Source organism: Ostrinia nubilalis, chromosome 24 (genome assembly GCF_963855985.1).
Source record: "Ostrinia nubilalis chromosome 24, ilOstNubi1.1, whole genome shotgun sequence".
In the NCBI taxonomy this organism is placed as follows: Eukaryota; Metazoa; Arthropoda; class Insecta; order Lepidoptera; family Crambidae; genus Ostrinia; species Ostrinia nubilalis.
Genome location: NC_087111.1, coordinates 3,338,695 through 3,355,191, shown reverse-complemented (window position 1 = coordinate 3,355,191; position 16,497 = coordinate 3,338,695). Strand labels below are relative to the sequence as shown.

The following is a 16,497-nucleotide window of genomic DNA, read 5'->3' as shown; positions in this document are numbered from 1 at the left end:
AAAGACAGTTCTTTGTGCGAGTGTGGCCTAGATGAGGGCACTCCGGATCATATCTTCTTCGCTTGTAAAAATTTTCCTCTTTCCCTTTATGATATCCTCCCCTATAAAATTCCCCGCCCTTTAAATTTTAATTATTTATTAACCCTTATAACCTCTCCTGTCATAAAATATATTTTTAAATATATAACAACATATAAAATAAAACTATGATAATTGTTTTAGGTGGTAAAAAGCTCATTGAAGAATAAATTAATTAAATTATCACCGGGCAACCTTCAAATTCCACTGTCCACCGTGTCTCTCTAAACACTCGACATTGGCAAAACCAGTGTGCTTCAAATTCGCACTATTGGAGCCATTAGACAGAATAATAATAAAAATCAGAGTATAGTCAGTTGGACTACGCAAGACGTAAGCGCAGATAGCGTATTCAGATACAAATCTTTGCTTCTATTGATGGCTCAACTCTCGTTGAGCGCCCTATAATTCGATAACCTATCAAGAAGATTGATCATGATGAAAGTGGCAAGTGTGCTTTGTTCCTACGAGTGGCCATTTACAACCACAGGCCACAAGATTTTAAAGGGCTGTAGGTATACTATTTCTACAGTTCAAATGATAGCATAATTTCTATCTACCCACGTATGGCCGATTGTGCCATATTAAAAACCATGTTGGGTTGTTGTATCTAGTCAATTATTTATGAATTTTGTATGTGCTAGCTAGTTATAGGTATTATCGATGTGTCAACGGAGCCCCAGTTGTTTAATAACATTTTTAGTGTTACTGAGCCAAATATTTAGCGGTAAATGCAACATACAAATTAGATATTTGTATAAAACGTTTACAAGTTTAAAATTTTACAAATTAAAATTAATATTGTTGCGTTACTGCGGCATTAGTTCGATCTCATTTTTATTGTTATGTTTTATAGGATAATAATAAAATTACAATCATGTGTTGTGTATAGAATTATTCGACGACTGTTCCTGTGTATTAGGGATCAACTAGAAATTAAATAAAACACGAAAGTAATTAATCCGAAAACAATAGTTTTATTTAAGAACTTTTCACTTTCTCATAAAATATACACATTGTTTTTGTCATTAAACTAAACTGTAAGTAAATACTAATTTTAAATACCAATTTCTCACGATTTTCAAACAGGTGGATGTGGGGCGCGCCCCGCTATTGCGTTTCGGTCTACTTTCGACGGTGTTCGTTCATGTACAAATTCGTCACTTAAAGTCTATTTAGAAAAAAAAATTAATCAAATGAAAGCATGATTTTGTACATTTCAAACAAAAAAAACACGAAGACCTCCCGTTTTCTCGTTTACAAGTGTGATGATAGAATCTACAGTCCATTTGTCGATACTTAAAAATTAACAGTTCGTATGTATGTGGCGTCGGGCGGCGCCGCGCGCGCCCTGTGCGGTCACCGACTTTTATGCTCTGTCCCTTTCATTTTGCCGATTGCATTACTCAAAAAGCGCCCTGGAACACACATTGCAGTGCAACTTAAGAGCGCTTTTTGCGTGACGCTGTAAATGGCCTGGCGAGGGACGGATAGAGCGAAAAAAACGGCTATCGCGTAAAGGAGAACACCCGCTATAACGATACTCGTAAGTTGAGGCTCCGTTAGTTTCTTACCACACTTCATTGTATGTTTACATTACGGTTTTGATACTGATCCATGTTTAAATTAAACGAATCGGTAATACAACCGTAACTTCGCATGCGCGCCAGCCAGAAATTGCATCTAAAGAAACAGCGACGCTAAAGGCACCGCAAAAGTGTGAACAAATTACTATATTTGCGACAAGTATCAAATCGTTATGTGCCTCATAACATTTTATAATAGAGCCTGAACTTTGGAGTATCGTTTTGTTCCAGCATTGGTTACTCCACCGAAGCACTGCTTGGACGATAATGATGAGGTTCGCAACATTGTATGTGCGAGCCGAACGCTAGCTTTCTGTGTCAGCGGTGCCGTCAAGTTGTGGCCACAAAAGTTGTCTAGATATTATAAAATTAGGTCCGCCTTTTCCATTATTCGTGACGCTACCGCTTTTGTAGAAAACGTTGCTTTTGACCATGACCATGACCATATTGTCTTCGGCACACAGTCGGCTTAGAGTTCACCGTACACATTATACAAGAAAAATAGCAAGCACTGCTTGCGCTACAAGAATAAAAACACCATTCTTGGCCAAAAACAAAACTTTTCGGGGCGGCGAAACGCGCCACTAAAGTAACAATGTGGTTTCTTAGAAATCTTTTTAATCCGTCTTACAATATGAGCAATATGACGGCACCACTATGAAGGAAAAATTCATCTGTGGCCATCCATTGACTTGGCCAAAGAGGAATTGTTCAATAAAGTTACTAACAAGTTGTGTATGGTCACCCGCCATGTCTCGACGCACTTGACGGCGAGCAGCGAGCGTGCAGGGCGCGGCCGGTGCGCGCGATACATATACAGTATTTATATATAGCTGTCCCAACTTACCAAATACAAACACAGAATCAACTATTCGCTCATTACGCGCCGTTTGCACTGAGACGTATCACACTGCGTCGTAGTCCCGTCACGCACGAGTCACTTCACTCGAATCCACACACTTATTGTCCGGCCTCCTGGCACCGGTCTCAATGCAAACGCCGCTACATAATTATCACTCGTTGGCTTACGACATAGGTACTTATGACATAGTTGCGATGGAATCAATAAAACTATTGTTTGTTTGTAAGTTTGTCGCTCGGCGCCTTACGGTACTGTAACGTAGCGTATTCTCGTCGCCTAGTGGACGTCGGCGCTCCCCTCTTTGTTCAACTGGTGATTGGCCGGGTCCGAAGTGTTGATTGGCTGTGGACAAAGACTTTCATTAGAACGAGGAAATCTGTATAAATAAAAATGAATTGATGTTCGTTAGTCTGATTAAAACTCGAGAACGGCTGGGCCGATTGAGCTGATTTTGGTTTTAAAATGTTTGTCGTAGTCCAGGGTAAGTCTAAACGGTGAGCAAATACGCGCGCGATATTATTTTTCTGTGACAGACAAAATCCCACGCGGGGGAAAACATTCAAAATAAATAGTAATCCTAATAATATTTGTGAAATATTTACTGTGACATCATTAGAGATCACGATACCACAAAGATATTGATTGATGACTGGTACACGAGTCCTGTTGCTTCCATTTGACACAATACAACGACTCGGTTTCGGCTCGGAGTTGGTAACAAAGAGTGTCTGCGTTTGCGCATCCCTGGAGCTTTATCTCATGCCACGGTGGCGCCACCGATCACTCCACCGTGGTGTCTTGAGCCATCAAATATACCAGCCACATTATCTGTTGACGGTGACAAATCTGATACCAGGTGAGGATACAATAACTGTATACCAAACCAAATGATGCGAATTTGATGTTAGTGAAATACACATGTTTTCGATTAAAGCCTGGTCCGTGAGCACGTAGAATCCCGTCCAATGACCCCAAGCTACCCATCGCTATCGCTCGCGCGTTTATTAATTATGTTGCTGTCGCGCTCGCACACTCACTGCGGGCGCCCGTCGCACAGTCGCGACAGCAACATAATTACGCTTTATTCAGGAGGCACGTACCAGCGAGAGCGGCGGCTGCGGCGAGGGCTGCACCGGCGGCGCGGGCTCGTGGGCGGCGGTGGTGGAGTGGCGGCCTGGCGGCGCCGGCGTGACGTAGGAGCTAATTATGTTGCTGTCGCGTCTGTGCGACGGGCGCCCGCAGTGAGTGTGCGAGCTGCGTAGAATCCCGTCCAATGACCCCAAGCTACCCATCCCTATCGCTCGCGCGTAATTATGTTGCTGTCGCGACTGTGCGACGGGCGCCCGCAGTGAGTGTGCGAGCTGCGTAGAATCCCGTCCAATGACCCCAAGCTACCCATCCCTATCGCTCGCGCGTAATTATGTTGCTGTCGCGACTGTGCGACGGGCGCCCGCAGTGAGTGTGCGAGCTGCGTAGAATCCCGTCCAATGACCCCAAGCTACCCATCCCTATCGCTCGCGCGTAATTATGTTGCTGTCGCGACTGTGCGACGGGCGCCCGCAGTGAGTGTGCGAGCTGCGTAGAATCCCGTCCAATGACCCCAAGCTACCCATCCCTATCGCTCGCGCGTAATTATGTTGCTGTCGCGACTGTGCGACGGGCGCCCGCAGTGAGTGTGCGAGCTGCGTAGAATCCCGTCCAATGACCCCAAGCTACCCATCCCTATCGCTCGCGCGTAATTATGTTGCTGTCGCGACTGTGCGACGGGCGCCCGCAGTGAGTGTGCGAGCTGCGTAGAATCCCGTCCAATGACCCCAAGCTACCCATCCCTATCGCTCGCGCGTAATTATGTTGCTGTCGCGACTGTGCGACGGGCGCCCGCAGTGAGTGTGCGAGCTGCGTAGAATCCCGTCCAATGACCCCAAGCTACCCATCCCTATCGCTCGCGCGTAATTATGTTGCTGTCGCGACTGTGCGACGGGCGCCCGCAGTGAGTGTGCGAGCTGCGTAGAATCCCGTCCAATGACCCCAAGCTACCCATCCCTATCGCTCGCGCGTAATTATGTTGCTGTCGCGACTGTGCGACGGGCGCCCGCAGTGAGTGTGCGAGCTGCGTAAAATCCCGTCCAATGACCTCAAACTACCCATCCCTATCGCTCGCGCGTAATTATGTTGCTGTCGCGCTCGCACACTCACTGCGGCTTTATTCAGGAGGCACGCACCAGCGAGAGCGGCGGCTGCGGCGAGGGCTGCACCGGCGGCGCCGGCTCGTGGGCGGCGGTGGTGGAGTGCGCGGCCTGGGCGGCGGCGCCGGCGTGACGTAGGAGCTAATTATGTTGCTGTCGCGACGCGTCTTTCCGTTCTATACATGGCCAGAACGCACCCATAGGAAACTGCTCGTGTATATTTTGTAGTGCCCGTTTGTAAATCTGTGACTCCAAACTATACACGAATTTTGCGTACTGATCGTGTATAGTTTGGAAGAGCTTAGTAAAAAAAGTCATATCCAAACTATACTCGATTAGTTTCTACTACACCACTTACACTTGACTAGAGTGTGTTTAGTTGATATTGATTTAGTAAAATATGGAATTATATTTAAAATTACATTTATTCGATATTATTACATAAAATATTATTATTTTACTGAATCTATAATAAATCTAGATTTTTAACACTATTGTAAGTGGTTTTTGAAATTAAATTGATTAGGTAGATTTCAAATTAAATAACAATTATTAGTGTAATCATAAATTCATTTAAAATGAGAGAGAGAGTGAGAGAAGAAAGTTCAACGTGCATTATTAATACATTATGCGAGACTTTAAATGCTAGGTTTGTATTATCGGCCGTTTGGTGTAGTGGTTCGAAACGGACTACTATTCCGGAGGGAGCGGGTTCGATTCCCGCACAGTACAAACATTTATGTGCATGAACATATTTGTTTGTATTGGACTGGGTGTTTTCTATGTATAGTAAGTATGTATTTACAAAAAAAAAGTATTTAAGTAAAAAAAAAGTATGTATGTTTAATACTTAGTATTATGTAGGTACAAGCTTTGCTTAGTTTGGGACTAGAAGCGCAGTGTAAAATGTCTAAGGATATTTATTTATTATTTATTTTATTTAATAACTTTTATCTCAAGAACAAAATCATTTTGACATAATAATATTTCCATACCTACATAATTATTAATTTAAGAGTTATTCGAGAATTGGTGAAAATTAAATATCAGCCCCAAAACAAATATCTTTTCTATGGCAGAATACGTGTCGAAAGATGATTCAATGTTTAAAGTAGACACGCAGATATGAATTAATAATATAATAGAAAGAGAGGTCAATAAGACAAAATGACTAGCATGCAACTACTCGCGTATAAATTGTAATCACGCACTTATTACAATACATACATGATTAGTCCGTATGCGTACTGGCGATGTATATTTTGGAGTAAGATAATTGACCTAAGTCACTACAAAGTATACGCGAGCAGTACGCAGCATATGCGTACTGGTCGTGTATAGTTTGGAGGAGCTTAGTAAAAAAAGTCATCTCCAAACTATACTCGATTAGTTTCACACCCTTGCGTTCTGGCTATGTATAGAACGGAAAGACGCTGTCGCGACTGTGCGACGGGCGCCCGCAGTGAGTGTGCGAGCTGCGTAGAATCCCGTCCAATGACCCCAAACTACCCATCCCTATCGCTCGCGCGTAATTATGTTGCTGTCGCGCTCGCACACTCACTGCGGGCGCCCGTCGCACAGTCGCGACAGCAACATAATTACGGGATGGGTAGCTTGGGGTCATTGGACGGGATTCTACGTGCTCACGGACCAGGCTTTGTTCAGGAGGCACGTACCAGCGAGAGTGGCGGCCTGGCGGCGCGTGACGTAGGAGCTAAGGCGGGAGGCACACAAACCACTTGACAAGCGAAAGTCTCCCACCCGCCCAGGCCTACTAGGGTCCCGCAGTGAGTGTGCGAGCTGCGTAGAATCCCGTCCAATGACCCCAAGCTACCCATCCCTATCGCTCGCGCGTAATTATGTTGCTGTCGCGACTGTGCGACGGGCGCCCGCAGTGAGTGTGCGAGCTGCGTAGAATCCCGTCCAATGACCCCAAGCCACCCATCCCTATCGCTCGCGCGTAATATGTTGCTGTCGCGACTGTGCGACGGGCGCCCGCAGTGAGTGTGCGAGCTGCGTAGAATCCCGTCCAATGACCTCAAACTACCCATCCCTATCGCTCGCGCGTAATGTTGCTGTCGCGCTCGCACACTCACTGCGGGCGCCCGTCGCACAGTCGCGACAGCAACATAATTACGGGATGGGTAAGCTTGGGGTCATTGGACGGGATTCTACGTGCTCACGGACCAGGCTTTGTTCAGGAGGCACGTACCAGCGAGAGCGGCGGCTGCGGCGAGGGCTGCACCGGCGGCGCCGGCTCGTGGGCGGCGGTGGTGGAGTGCGCGGCCTGGGCGGCGGCGCCGGCGTAGTACCCGCCGTTCATTCCCTCGCTGTAGGCGGCGGGCGCCGGCGTGACGTAGGAGCTAAGGGAGGCACGCACCAGCGAGAGCGGCGGCCTGGCGGCGCCGGCGTGACGTAGGAGCTAAGGCGGGAGGCACGCGCTCTATCGCTCGCGCGTAATTATGTTGCTGTCGCGACTGTGCGACGGGCGCCCGCAGTGAGTGTGCGAGCTGCGTAGAATCCCGTCCAATGACCCCAAGCTACCCATCCCTATCGCTCGCGCGTAATTATGTTGCTGTCGCGCTCGCACACTCACTGCGGCTTTATTCAGGAGGCACGTACCAGCGAGAGCGGCGGCTGCGGCGAGGGCTGCACCGGCGGCGCGGGCTCGTGGGCGGCGGTGGTGGAGTGCGCGGCCTGGGCGGCGGCGCCGGCGTAGTACCCGCCGTTCATTCCCTCGCTGTAGGCGGCGGGCGCGGGAGTAGCTAGCGGCGCGGCCGGCGCGGCGAGCACAGGCGGCGCGCCCGGGAGGAAGTAGTCCTGGAATGGGAGATGGTGTTATGTTAGTAGTGACACAGAATAATAACACAGGCCTACAAAAAAAATTTTTTTTTTTTTGGTGCAGCTCTTTTTGTATATACGATCGATATTATAGGTAATCTACAATATATTGACATACTTCATTTCAACTCATCAGCTCTAGTTTGTCGACTACCCTCATTTTAGTTTTTTTCCCGTCTTGTTCGCAAATAGTCATTATTACAATAACATCGATAAATTTTATGTTACTATTTAGCTATGGATAGTACGTCCAGATGTTGTGTTAACGATCCTGATTCATTTTGATAAGTTTGTGGTGAATACTACTGAAATATCAGCGTGGAACCATTAAAAACACGGCGAATTTTTTGTATTTTGCTTACTTCGGTATTGAAATTCAATACAAAGGTAAGGTGTAGGTGCCTCAAATTGTATGTATAATGTGCGTTGAACATCTGCGAAGATACTAGAAAGGCAGACGTAAGTTTTTGAAGCTTGGAGTGCCTATGATATGGCGAAAATGGTCAATATTTCCAGTTATTTTAACAGAAATTTCCAAGTTTAAGTACTGAAAAACTAAAAGCAGGTGTATTTGATGGACTTCAAATAACTGTATTAATAAAAGACTCCACTAAATTTAAGATTTCTATGAACGATGTGGAATGGTTTGCGTGGAAATCTTTTGTAGCAGTTGTACAAAATTTCCTCGGAAAGCATAAGGCTGAAAACTATGTAGAATTAGTATAGGATGTGCTGGTTCAATTCAAAGATTTAGGCTGTTATATAGGTATAAAATTACACTATTTTAACAGTAAACTAGATCAATTCCAACAAAATTTAGGAGAACTAAGCGAAGAACAAGGAAAACGTTTTCACCAAGACATAAAAACAATGGAGAATAGTTACCAAGGAAGATGGGACGCTCATATTTTATGATGACCGACTACTGTTGGAGAATCATGCGAGATTGCCCAAGTAAGTTTCATTCGAAAAAATCACTCAAAAGACAATTTCTTGATGTTTAATGCTAATAAAAATATATATTTATTGTAAAAATTGTTTTTTAGTTATCTCGGGAACTAGAGCTGATAGAGAAAAACTGATTACATTTTTGATATCGCCATGCAGGACATACTTAAAATCAGGTCTTAGATCCCCGGCACCAAAATGGCTGTAGGCCAGTGTAATAAGTACTACGTACAGAAGTTTTACTTCGCGAAGGTATTTAAAAAAATGTATGCTCAATGTCATTAACAATATGGTGTAATTTAGCCTGTCTCAAGAGTCAAGCACCATTTTGTTGACAAACGTCAGTGATCGGCACTGCGCCGAAGCTATAGGGCTGACTTCGGTAAAATGATGTGACGTGAGGTGCCAAACTGCGGAAAATGGCGGAGGAAATACATGATTTAGCATGAATTATCATGAATAATATTGTTAAATATGAGACGTGGGACGCGAGTGAAACAACTGCTTGCTAAAGACACACTGGTTTATTTCTACAACATGGGTGGTGGTCACATACATTTGTTAATATATAACTACCCACATACACAACATCTCCTCCCCTCATTTCTTTACATATTAACATTAACGTTCTTACACAATAATTATTACAAATATTTTTTATAATCTACTCTAGGGATGTTTCGCAGCAACCTCGTGGGGTTTCTAGAAAGAACCTGATTATCAGTGGTGGGACAGGTTGAATTAGTTGGTAGTTCCCTTTCCACTCTTCCCCCCTCGGGTAATAATGGTTCCTGCGAATTTAAAGACTGTTGCAATGTAGGACTGGCTTCATCAGAGTTCTCATCATCTAAATATGTGGTGGTGTTTTGAGAGATTGAATCGCCTTTATACATCACTATTTGATTTTTATGTTTCTTAACAATTGAATTTGATAAAACGTCCTTTAACAAATATAACACATTGCCTTTTTTTCGTAAAACAGTACCCATGCACCAATGAAACTTGTTATTTCCAAAATGTTTTTTATATAACACTGTATCGCCATTTGAAAAACATTGTTTATTTTTCCCGCCGTAGTTTTTACTCTGTAAGCACTGTTTATTCGTTACGTCATTTATCAATGAGGAAGGCGGAGCGACCGACTGTAAGGGATTAAATAAATCCAAACGAGATCGTAATTTGCGTCCATACACTAATTCAGCTGGAGATTTACCTGTGACAGAATGTACCGAATTTCTATAGTCAAATAGAAACTTGTGTAACATTAATTTTAATTGTTTCAAATTTTGTGTTGACAACAAAACCGATTTTAACCCACGTTTTACGATTTTTACGAAACTTTCAGCCTGGCCGTTACTTGATGGATGGTAGGCCGGTGAGGTTATGTGTTCGATGCCATTTAGTAAACAAAATTGTTTAAATTCCTGAGAAGTAAATGCTGTGCCATTATCACTGACTATAGTTTGTGGTAATCCAAACCTTGACATAAAATCGTATAACCTTTCCACGACCGATAAAGTAGTAGTGACGTTGCTCATATCGTACACCTCCAACCATTTTGTATGTGCATCCACAACCACAAAAAACATACGGTTGTTAATTGGACCTAGGAAGTCAATGTGTAGCCTGGAAAATGGTTCGGAAGGATACTTCCAAGGTGCGAGGGGAGCTTTGGGCGGCGTCGGTCGTAGTTGTAAACAAATATTACATGAACTTACCATTTTTTCTAACGCAGCATCCACTCCCGGGAACCAGAAACGCGACCTTGCTTCAGCTTTTGTTTTTACTATGCCAAGATGAGAATTATGTAGCTCCTTAATCACTGAATTCTGGAGTTTTACGGGTATAACTACCTTATGACCTCTCATTAGGCAACCGTTCTCATAAGATAACTGATTTCTACACAAAAAATACGGAATTAACTTCGGATTAGTGACTTTCTTAGGCCAGCCGTTTGTGACATATTTCGTAACTAAAGTCAAAATATCATCTTTAGTAGTTTCCGCTTGTAAAATATTTAACGTTACTGGCATACTGCCCTCGACAACGAAATTAATATACGAAGCGCGGTCAACATTTATATCGCTGCCCGCGCTCGCGCCCGCTCCCGCCCCTGGCTCGGGCAGACTGGCGCGAGACAAATAGTCGGCGCTGTTATCTCCGCTGCGTACGTATTCGATGCTATAGTTATATGCGCTTAGAAACATTGCATACCTCTGTAAACGATTTGCAGATACCTCGGGAACACCTTTGTATGGCCCGAAAATTGAAATTAAGGGTTTGTGATCGGTACGTAAAACAAAGGGATGCGATCTGCCAAATAAATACTGATGGTATCTACGAACTCCAAAGATAATCGCAGTTGCCTCTTTCTGTATTTGCGAATACCGTTTCTCAGCTGGATTAAGAGTTCGCGATGCAAACGAAATCGGTCGTTCTAATCCATCGCAACCCACCTGTGAAAGTATGGCTCCCAGTCCAGTAGGAGAAGCGTCCACCGTTAAAATTATTTTAGCATCAGGATTAAAGTGTGCGAGTACTTTTTCTGATGCCAAAATACTCTTAATATCCTTAAAAGCCTTATCATGTACCTCCGACCAATTCCATTTTGTACCCTTCTTTAATAAATCATATAAGGGGCTCAGTATACTAGACGCTCCGGGAACAAAATTTCTATAATAGTTTGCTAACCCTAAGAATGACTGTAACTTGTTTATGTCGGTGGGTACTGGAGCATCCACAATAGCTTTAACTTTATCCGGTGATTTTTTTAGCCCGTATTGATTTATAACATAACCTAGGTAATTAATTTCGTCTTTAAAAAATTCACATTTTTCTTTTTGCAATGTCAATCCCGCGTTTTGTAATCTATCTAAAACAGCATGCAACCTTTCCATGTGGGTTTTTTTATTGTCAGCCGTGACGAGGACGTCGTCTAGCAGGCAAAGCACGCCCTCCATCCCGGCAAGGACGTTTTCCATCGCGCGCTGGAATATAGACGGGGCGCTTGCTAATCCGAACACTAATCGCGTATATTTAAAAAGCCCTCGATGAGTATTTATGCAAGTTATGTTCTGTGACTCCTCATCGAGTAAAAATTGATTGTACGCCATTGATAAATCTAGCTTGGAAAACTGTTTACCTCCGTGTAGTTTTGAAAACAATTCGTTAATTGTAGGTAGTGGATAATGATCTACAATCAGTTGCTTATTAATGGAAACGGAATAATCTGCGCATAGTCTAACAGAGCCGTTGCGCTTGAGTACTGGGACTATGGGTGACGCGTACTCGGCGTTATCAACCGGTTTTAGCACCCCGAGCGCGACTAATCGTTCTATCTCTTTCCCGACTTTATCGCGCAGCGCAAAAGCAACTGGCCGCGCTTTAAAAAACATTGGTTTGGCATTATCTTTTAAATGTAGTTTAACTGTATATTTATTAAATGTGCCCAATTTGTCTGCAAACACTTGTGGGAAACGCATTTGTAGCTGACTAATTACTAACGATTCGTCTGTTTTGACGTCGCTTACGTAATTACAAGGAGATAGTTGTAAATTAAATAGTGATATAAAATCACGACCTAAGAGAGGCGGACCGCCATCACGGACGACGTAAACGTCTAAAATGTTCGTGCATCCCAAATACACCGCTGGTAGCCTAGCTACTCCTACACAGTTTATGCGGTCTCCAGTGTATGAACATAACCGTTTATTAGTCGCTGATAATGGCACGCTCGTAAAATGAGTAGAAAAATCCTTTTCTGACATAACCGTGACCGCCGATCCGCTATCGATCTCAAATTTTAATCTTACCCCATTCAATGATACAAATTCTGTCATAGGTTCTCCCCTGTGAGCACGAATAACAAACAACTTACCGTCATCATCGCTCTCACCTTCCTCATTAGTAATTACGTTCACTTTGCACATTCTACGTAGATGGCCTTTTGTGTTACACTTTTTGCACTTATAGTTCGCGAATCGACACTGTGCCGTTTTGTGATTTGTATACCCGCAAACACTACACTTTTCCTTGGATGCCCGGGCATTTGACGAATTGTTCGGCCGTGGGTTGATCTTGAACAGCTGATTTTGTTGTGGAGCGCTGCTCGCGGCGGCTGCGGCGCCGAAACGCGCGCTCCGCACGCTTTCCGCTATCTCCACCGCTTTCGCCAGTTCCAACGTATCCACATCTTGCGTAAACAATTTTTCTTTCTCGGGGCCCGGTAACATCCCCATTATAAAACGGTCTCGTAGCGTCTCCTCGATGTTTTTGAAGCTGCAATGGGCCGTGAGGCCCCGAAGTCGAGCCGCCCACTGTGATGGAGTTTCCTCTAACTCCTGAACCGCAGCATAAAATTTATGCCTCTCGCTGAAACCACATAATTTCGGCGTGAAATGTTTATCCAGGAGCTTCAAAATTCCTTCATAGGTGACTTCGTCGAGCTTCTTCGGTAACGCCAGGTCAGCTGCGAGCCCGTAGGTAGTGTCACTGAGTGCGCTCAGTAGTATCGCTCGCCTTTTGACCCCGTCTCCATCCGTTTTCGCACCGATCTCATTAGCGATGAACCATTGGGCAATGCGACTTTTGTAAGTAGCCCAATTTTGTAGTGTGTGGTCGAAGCTGGAGAGAATTCCGAAGTGCGACATTTTTTTTTTTCTTAAGTGTGGGTAAACGTCGCCACTGTTAAATATGAGACGTGGGACGCGAGTGAAACAACTGCTTGCTAAAGACACACTGGTTTATTTCTACAACATGGGTGGTGGTCACATACATTTGTTAATATATAACTACCCACATACACAACAAATATTAACTACTTATTTACCTCTCAGTGTCTTGAGGCAACTTAAAAAATTACATTCTGTGTTTTTAAAGTTTTTATTATTATTTAGGCAGTTAAATACTGCACAGTATTTAGTACACCATTTTCTTTATTTTCTTCCATCATACACAAGAATACGCGTGCGTGAGTCAATGTTCGCTCGTATGTGAGGCCTTGTCGAATAGTATCCTGTAGGTGGGCCATCGTGCGTGTTTTGTTTTCGATGTAAACTCGCGGAGATGAACAGGCCTGGTAGTGATACTAGCATAGGCGAGAATGATGGGCAGCTCGTAAGCATCAGGGTTCGCGTCAATGGAATTGACTTTGCTCAACATTGACATTGCAATCCGAGATTTCTGTCATGAGTGAAACAGATTTCAGACAGTTTAATTATTTCTGACTTCAGTCCATATCTCAAGTTCTCTTTAGTAAGGCCCGGTTTCCACCAAGGCGGATCGGAGCGATGAAAAGCGAAGAAATATCGAGCAATCGAATTTTTCTATAAAATTTGACAGCGGCGGCGGCGCGGTTCGAGACGGAGAAGAGAAGTGGAAATAATGAAATCTGCTTATTCAAAACACTTCTCTGCTCCTTGGTGGAAACCGGCCACAAGGCCATTAAACGTAATATTATCCTCTGAAGCATGATGTTTCCAGTAACATCATGTTAAAAGCGACGCGCAATGTACAGGTCACGTCACGTCATATGCCTCGCAGGATCGCTTACGCTCTAATCAAGTTTCCGTCTGGCTCAGAGGCGACGACAATACAGTCACAAGCACAAAAATATGTACAGTCTAATTTTTTAGAAATCAGCAGAAATGTCATCAAATATGGCCAACTGACATAAAAATATTTTTAGTCTGTGAACTAGTGATGCGACAAAACCTCTCGTTAATCGCGAAGTGAAATGTTGTAGTACTTGCGTATCATCGCCGGGTGATCGTCAAAATACTAAAAATATGCAACAAAGTCGCAACATTGAATGTGAACTGATTATGAAATTTTCGAGAACAGGAAACAAACTGTATGCACAGATGTAATCAAAAAACACACTGGACAGTAAAACAATCAATGATATCCGTAAAGTTATTAAACTTCTGTTGCTTGCTGCGTGATTGGTGGATTTTGACATATCTGTCAATGTCATGTCAAAAATAACCAATCATACAGCATTTGGACCTCGCGTCTACGTATTGCCATCTGGCGGATTTTTCAATCGCGAAAAATAAACAATGGAACAATACGTAAGCATAATTGCATAAAAAAGTAAAATAAATTCGTTTAAATAAAACCGACTAAAAATTAAACTGACTCCGAAAAAGTAAACACTAAAAGTAGAAAAATAAATTTACGTTATCTCCAATATTGTCGAAGTTATCGCTGGAAAACTAAACAAAGTATCGTATATTTTTTATTTAAAATTAATCAGTAATCGGAATAAGTGAATACTTAAAATAATATCGATTAAATTTACAGATTATTGTCTATGACTCACAGGTTACGGCACTGATGTGTCAGAGACAAGTCATAGACAATATGGAGATAACACATGATTTTAAACGTCAAGTCAATTTGACAAGTCTCACAAATTTTCATCGTCCACGTATTTTGCTAAAATAATTTGTTTCAAAGATTGATTTCAAACTTGTATAAACGTGAAAATAAAGTTGGTTTCATGGGCTTGTTAAATAATGTGTATGATATTATGAACACGTAAGTGATTATGGTGTAATTGTGTATGAAAGTGTTTGTTTACATCTCTGCTGGATTCTAAAAAATCAAGGTATACTCAAATATGTATACTTATCGCGCTGCAATAAGGCATACCTTGTTGACGCAGTTGCGCAGGCAGTCGGGGATGCGGCCGACGATGGCGCGGCGGATCTCGGAGGCGGCCATCTCGCGAAGCTCCTGCGCCGACGCGTCCGAGTAGAAGGCTGCGTGCGGCGTGCACAGCACGTTCGGCGCTTCCTTCAGGGGGCCCTGTGGGGGAAGGGGAGAAAAAACAATGTTATTTATTTGATCTAATCCTATGTAAGTACACTCAACATCAAATAAACCGCACCTTCCGCGACGCGAACTTTAAAGATTTTCTTCTGACACAATTATGGTACCCCAACAATATTGGTGTTACTCAATACTCAATATTTTATTGCATCCATTATGTACTATGTCTATTTGAAAGCCCATAAATATCCTTAAAGAAAATTACATTTCATTTCTAAATAAATGATTAACAAACATATACCAAAAAATATGTGACTTGAAAAAAGACCTCACTTTGGGCTCACCTCTGGGATCAATTAGACCAATTTTTATGGTTATAAAACCAAATAAAGATCTCACGTGTCCTCTTTAACAGATGGATAGCGATTAATCCCAACTTAACAGTTTTATAGTCATAAAAAATGGCTATAGCGTAACTACCTATTTTTTGAAGAAATGACTCTGGAATCCTTGTAAAGACACATTTTTGAGGTAAAAACCTTTCCTTTAATGAAATGAAGTTTAGAACTAGGCTTTCAAATGGTACCAATGTTGGTGGGAAGTGGGGATGCATACGTTTGATAAGTGCTTGTCGCGGGAGGTGCGATTTATTTGATGCCGAGTGTATATTAACTAAACGTCATATTTATTGCACCGCCTAAGTCTCTCAACTCGACCTGTGGTTGACTGGCAGAGAATGCCACCTGGCATTAAGTCCGCCACTGTACAGTTTTTTTGTGCAAAAGTATAAATAAATAAATAAAAACGATAATTAATACTTTGGACTTTCATACGAAGTAATAAGGTTCGAAATACAAGGGCTTATGTAGTAAAGTGCAAAAAGAAATGAACCGTAAGGCCTCTGCCTCGATTTTCGCGGGCAGCGGCAGCAACGCGCAAATCGGCCTGGAAGTAGCTTTGAATAAAGTTCAAGGAACTAACGCCCGTATTCACAAACATTACTATAAGATCTCACAGTGTGCGTGGACGCACAGGGTCACACGCGAACCAATCACAGAGCTCTATTCAACGCTGTGCGTTCGATTTGCTGCTTCACTTAAGTTCATCAGTAACATCGTTTGTGAATACGTATATAAGTCAAACTATCTGACTTAAAAAATCTGATTTGCCCCCTCCCTAAGCCAGACGCTGGATATGACTTACCCCCCCTAATCTCGCGCGT

At 43.1% G+C, this 16,497-nt stretch overlaps 1 protein-coding gene and 1 long non-coding RNA gene across 2 annotated transcripts in view; both read right to left on the bottom strand.

Annotated features, from left to right (window-relative positions):
* Positions 1-1,032: 1,032 nt before the first annotated feature.
* LOC135083851 (uncharacterized) lies at positions 1,033-6,317 on the bottom strand. Its single transcript, XR_010259725.1, has 2 exons — positions 3,627-6,317; positions 1,033-2,868 (listed from the first exon to the last, which is right to left on the bottom strand). It is a non-coding gene; the product is annotated as an uncharacterized LOC135083851 (long non-coding RNA).
* Positions 6,318-7,304: 987 nt separating this feature from the next.
* LOC135083913 (C-terminal-binding protein) overlaps positions 7,305-16,497 on the bottom strand; it is a 119,480-nt gene continuing 110,287 nt past the window's right edge. The window contains exons 11-12 of the mRNA XM_063978666.1: positions 15,156-15,311; positions 7,305-7,532 (exon numbers count right to left, since the gene is read on the bottom strand). Of these exons, the coding sequence (XP_063834736.1) occupies positions 7,320-7,532; positions 15,156-15,311 (369 nt within the window). The 3' untranslated portion in view covers positions 7,305-7,319. The remainder of the gene's footprint in view (positions 7,533-15,155; positions 15,312-16,497) is intronic.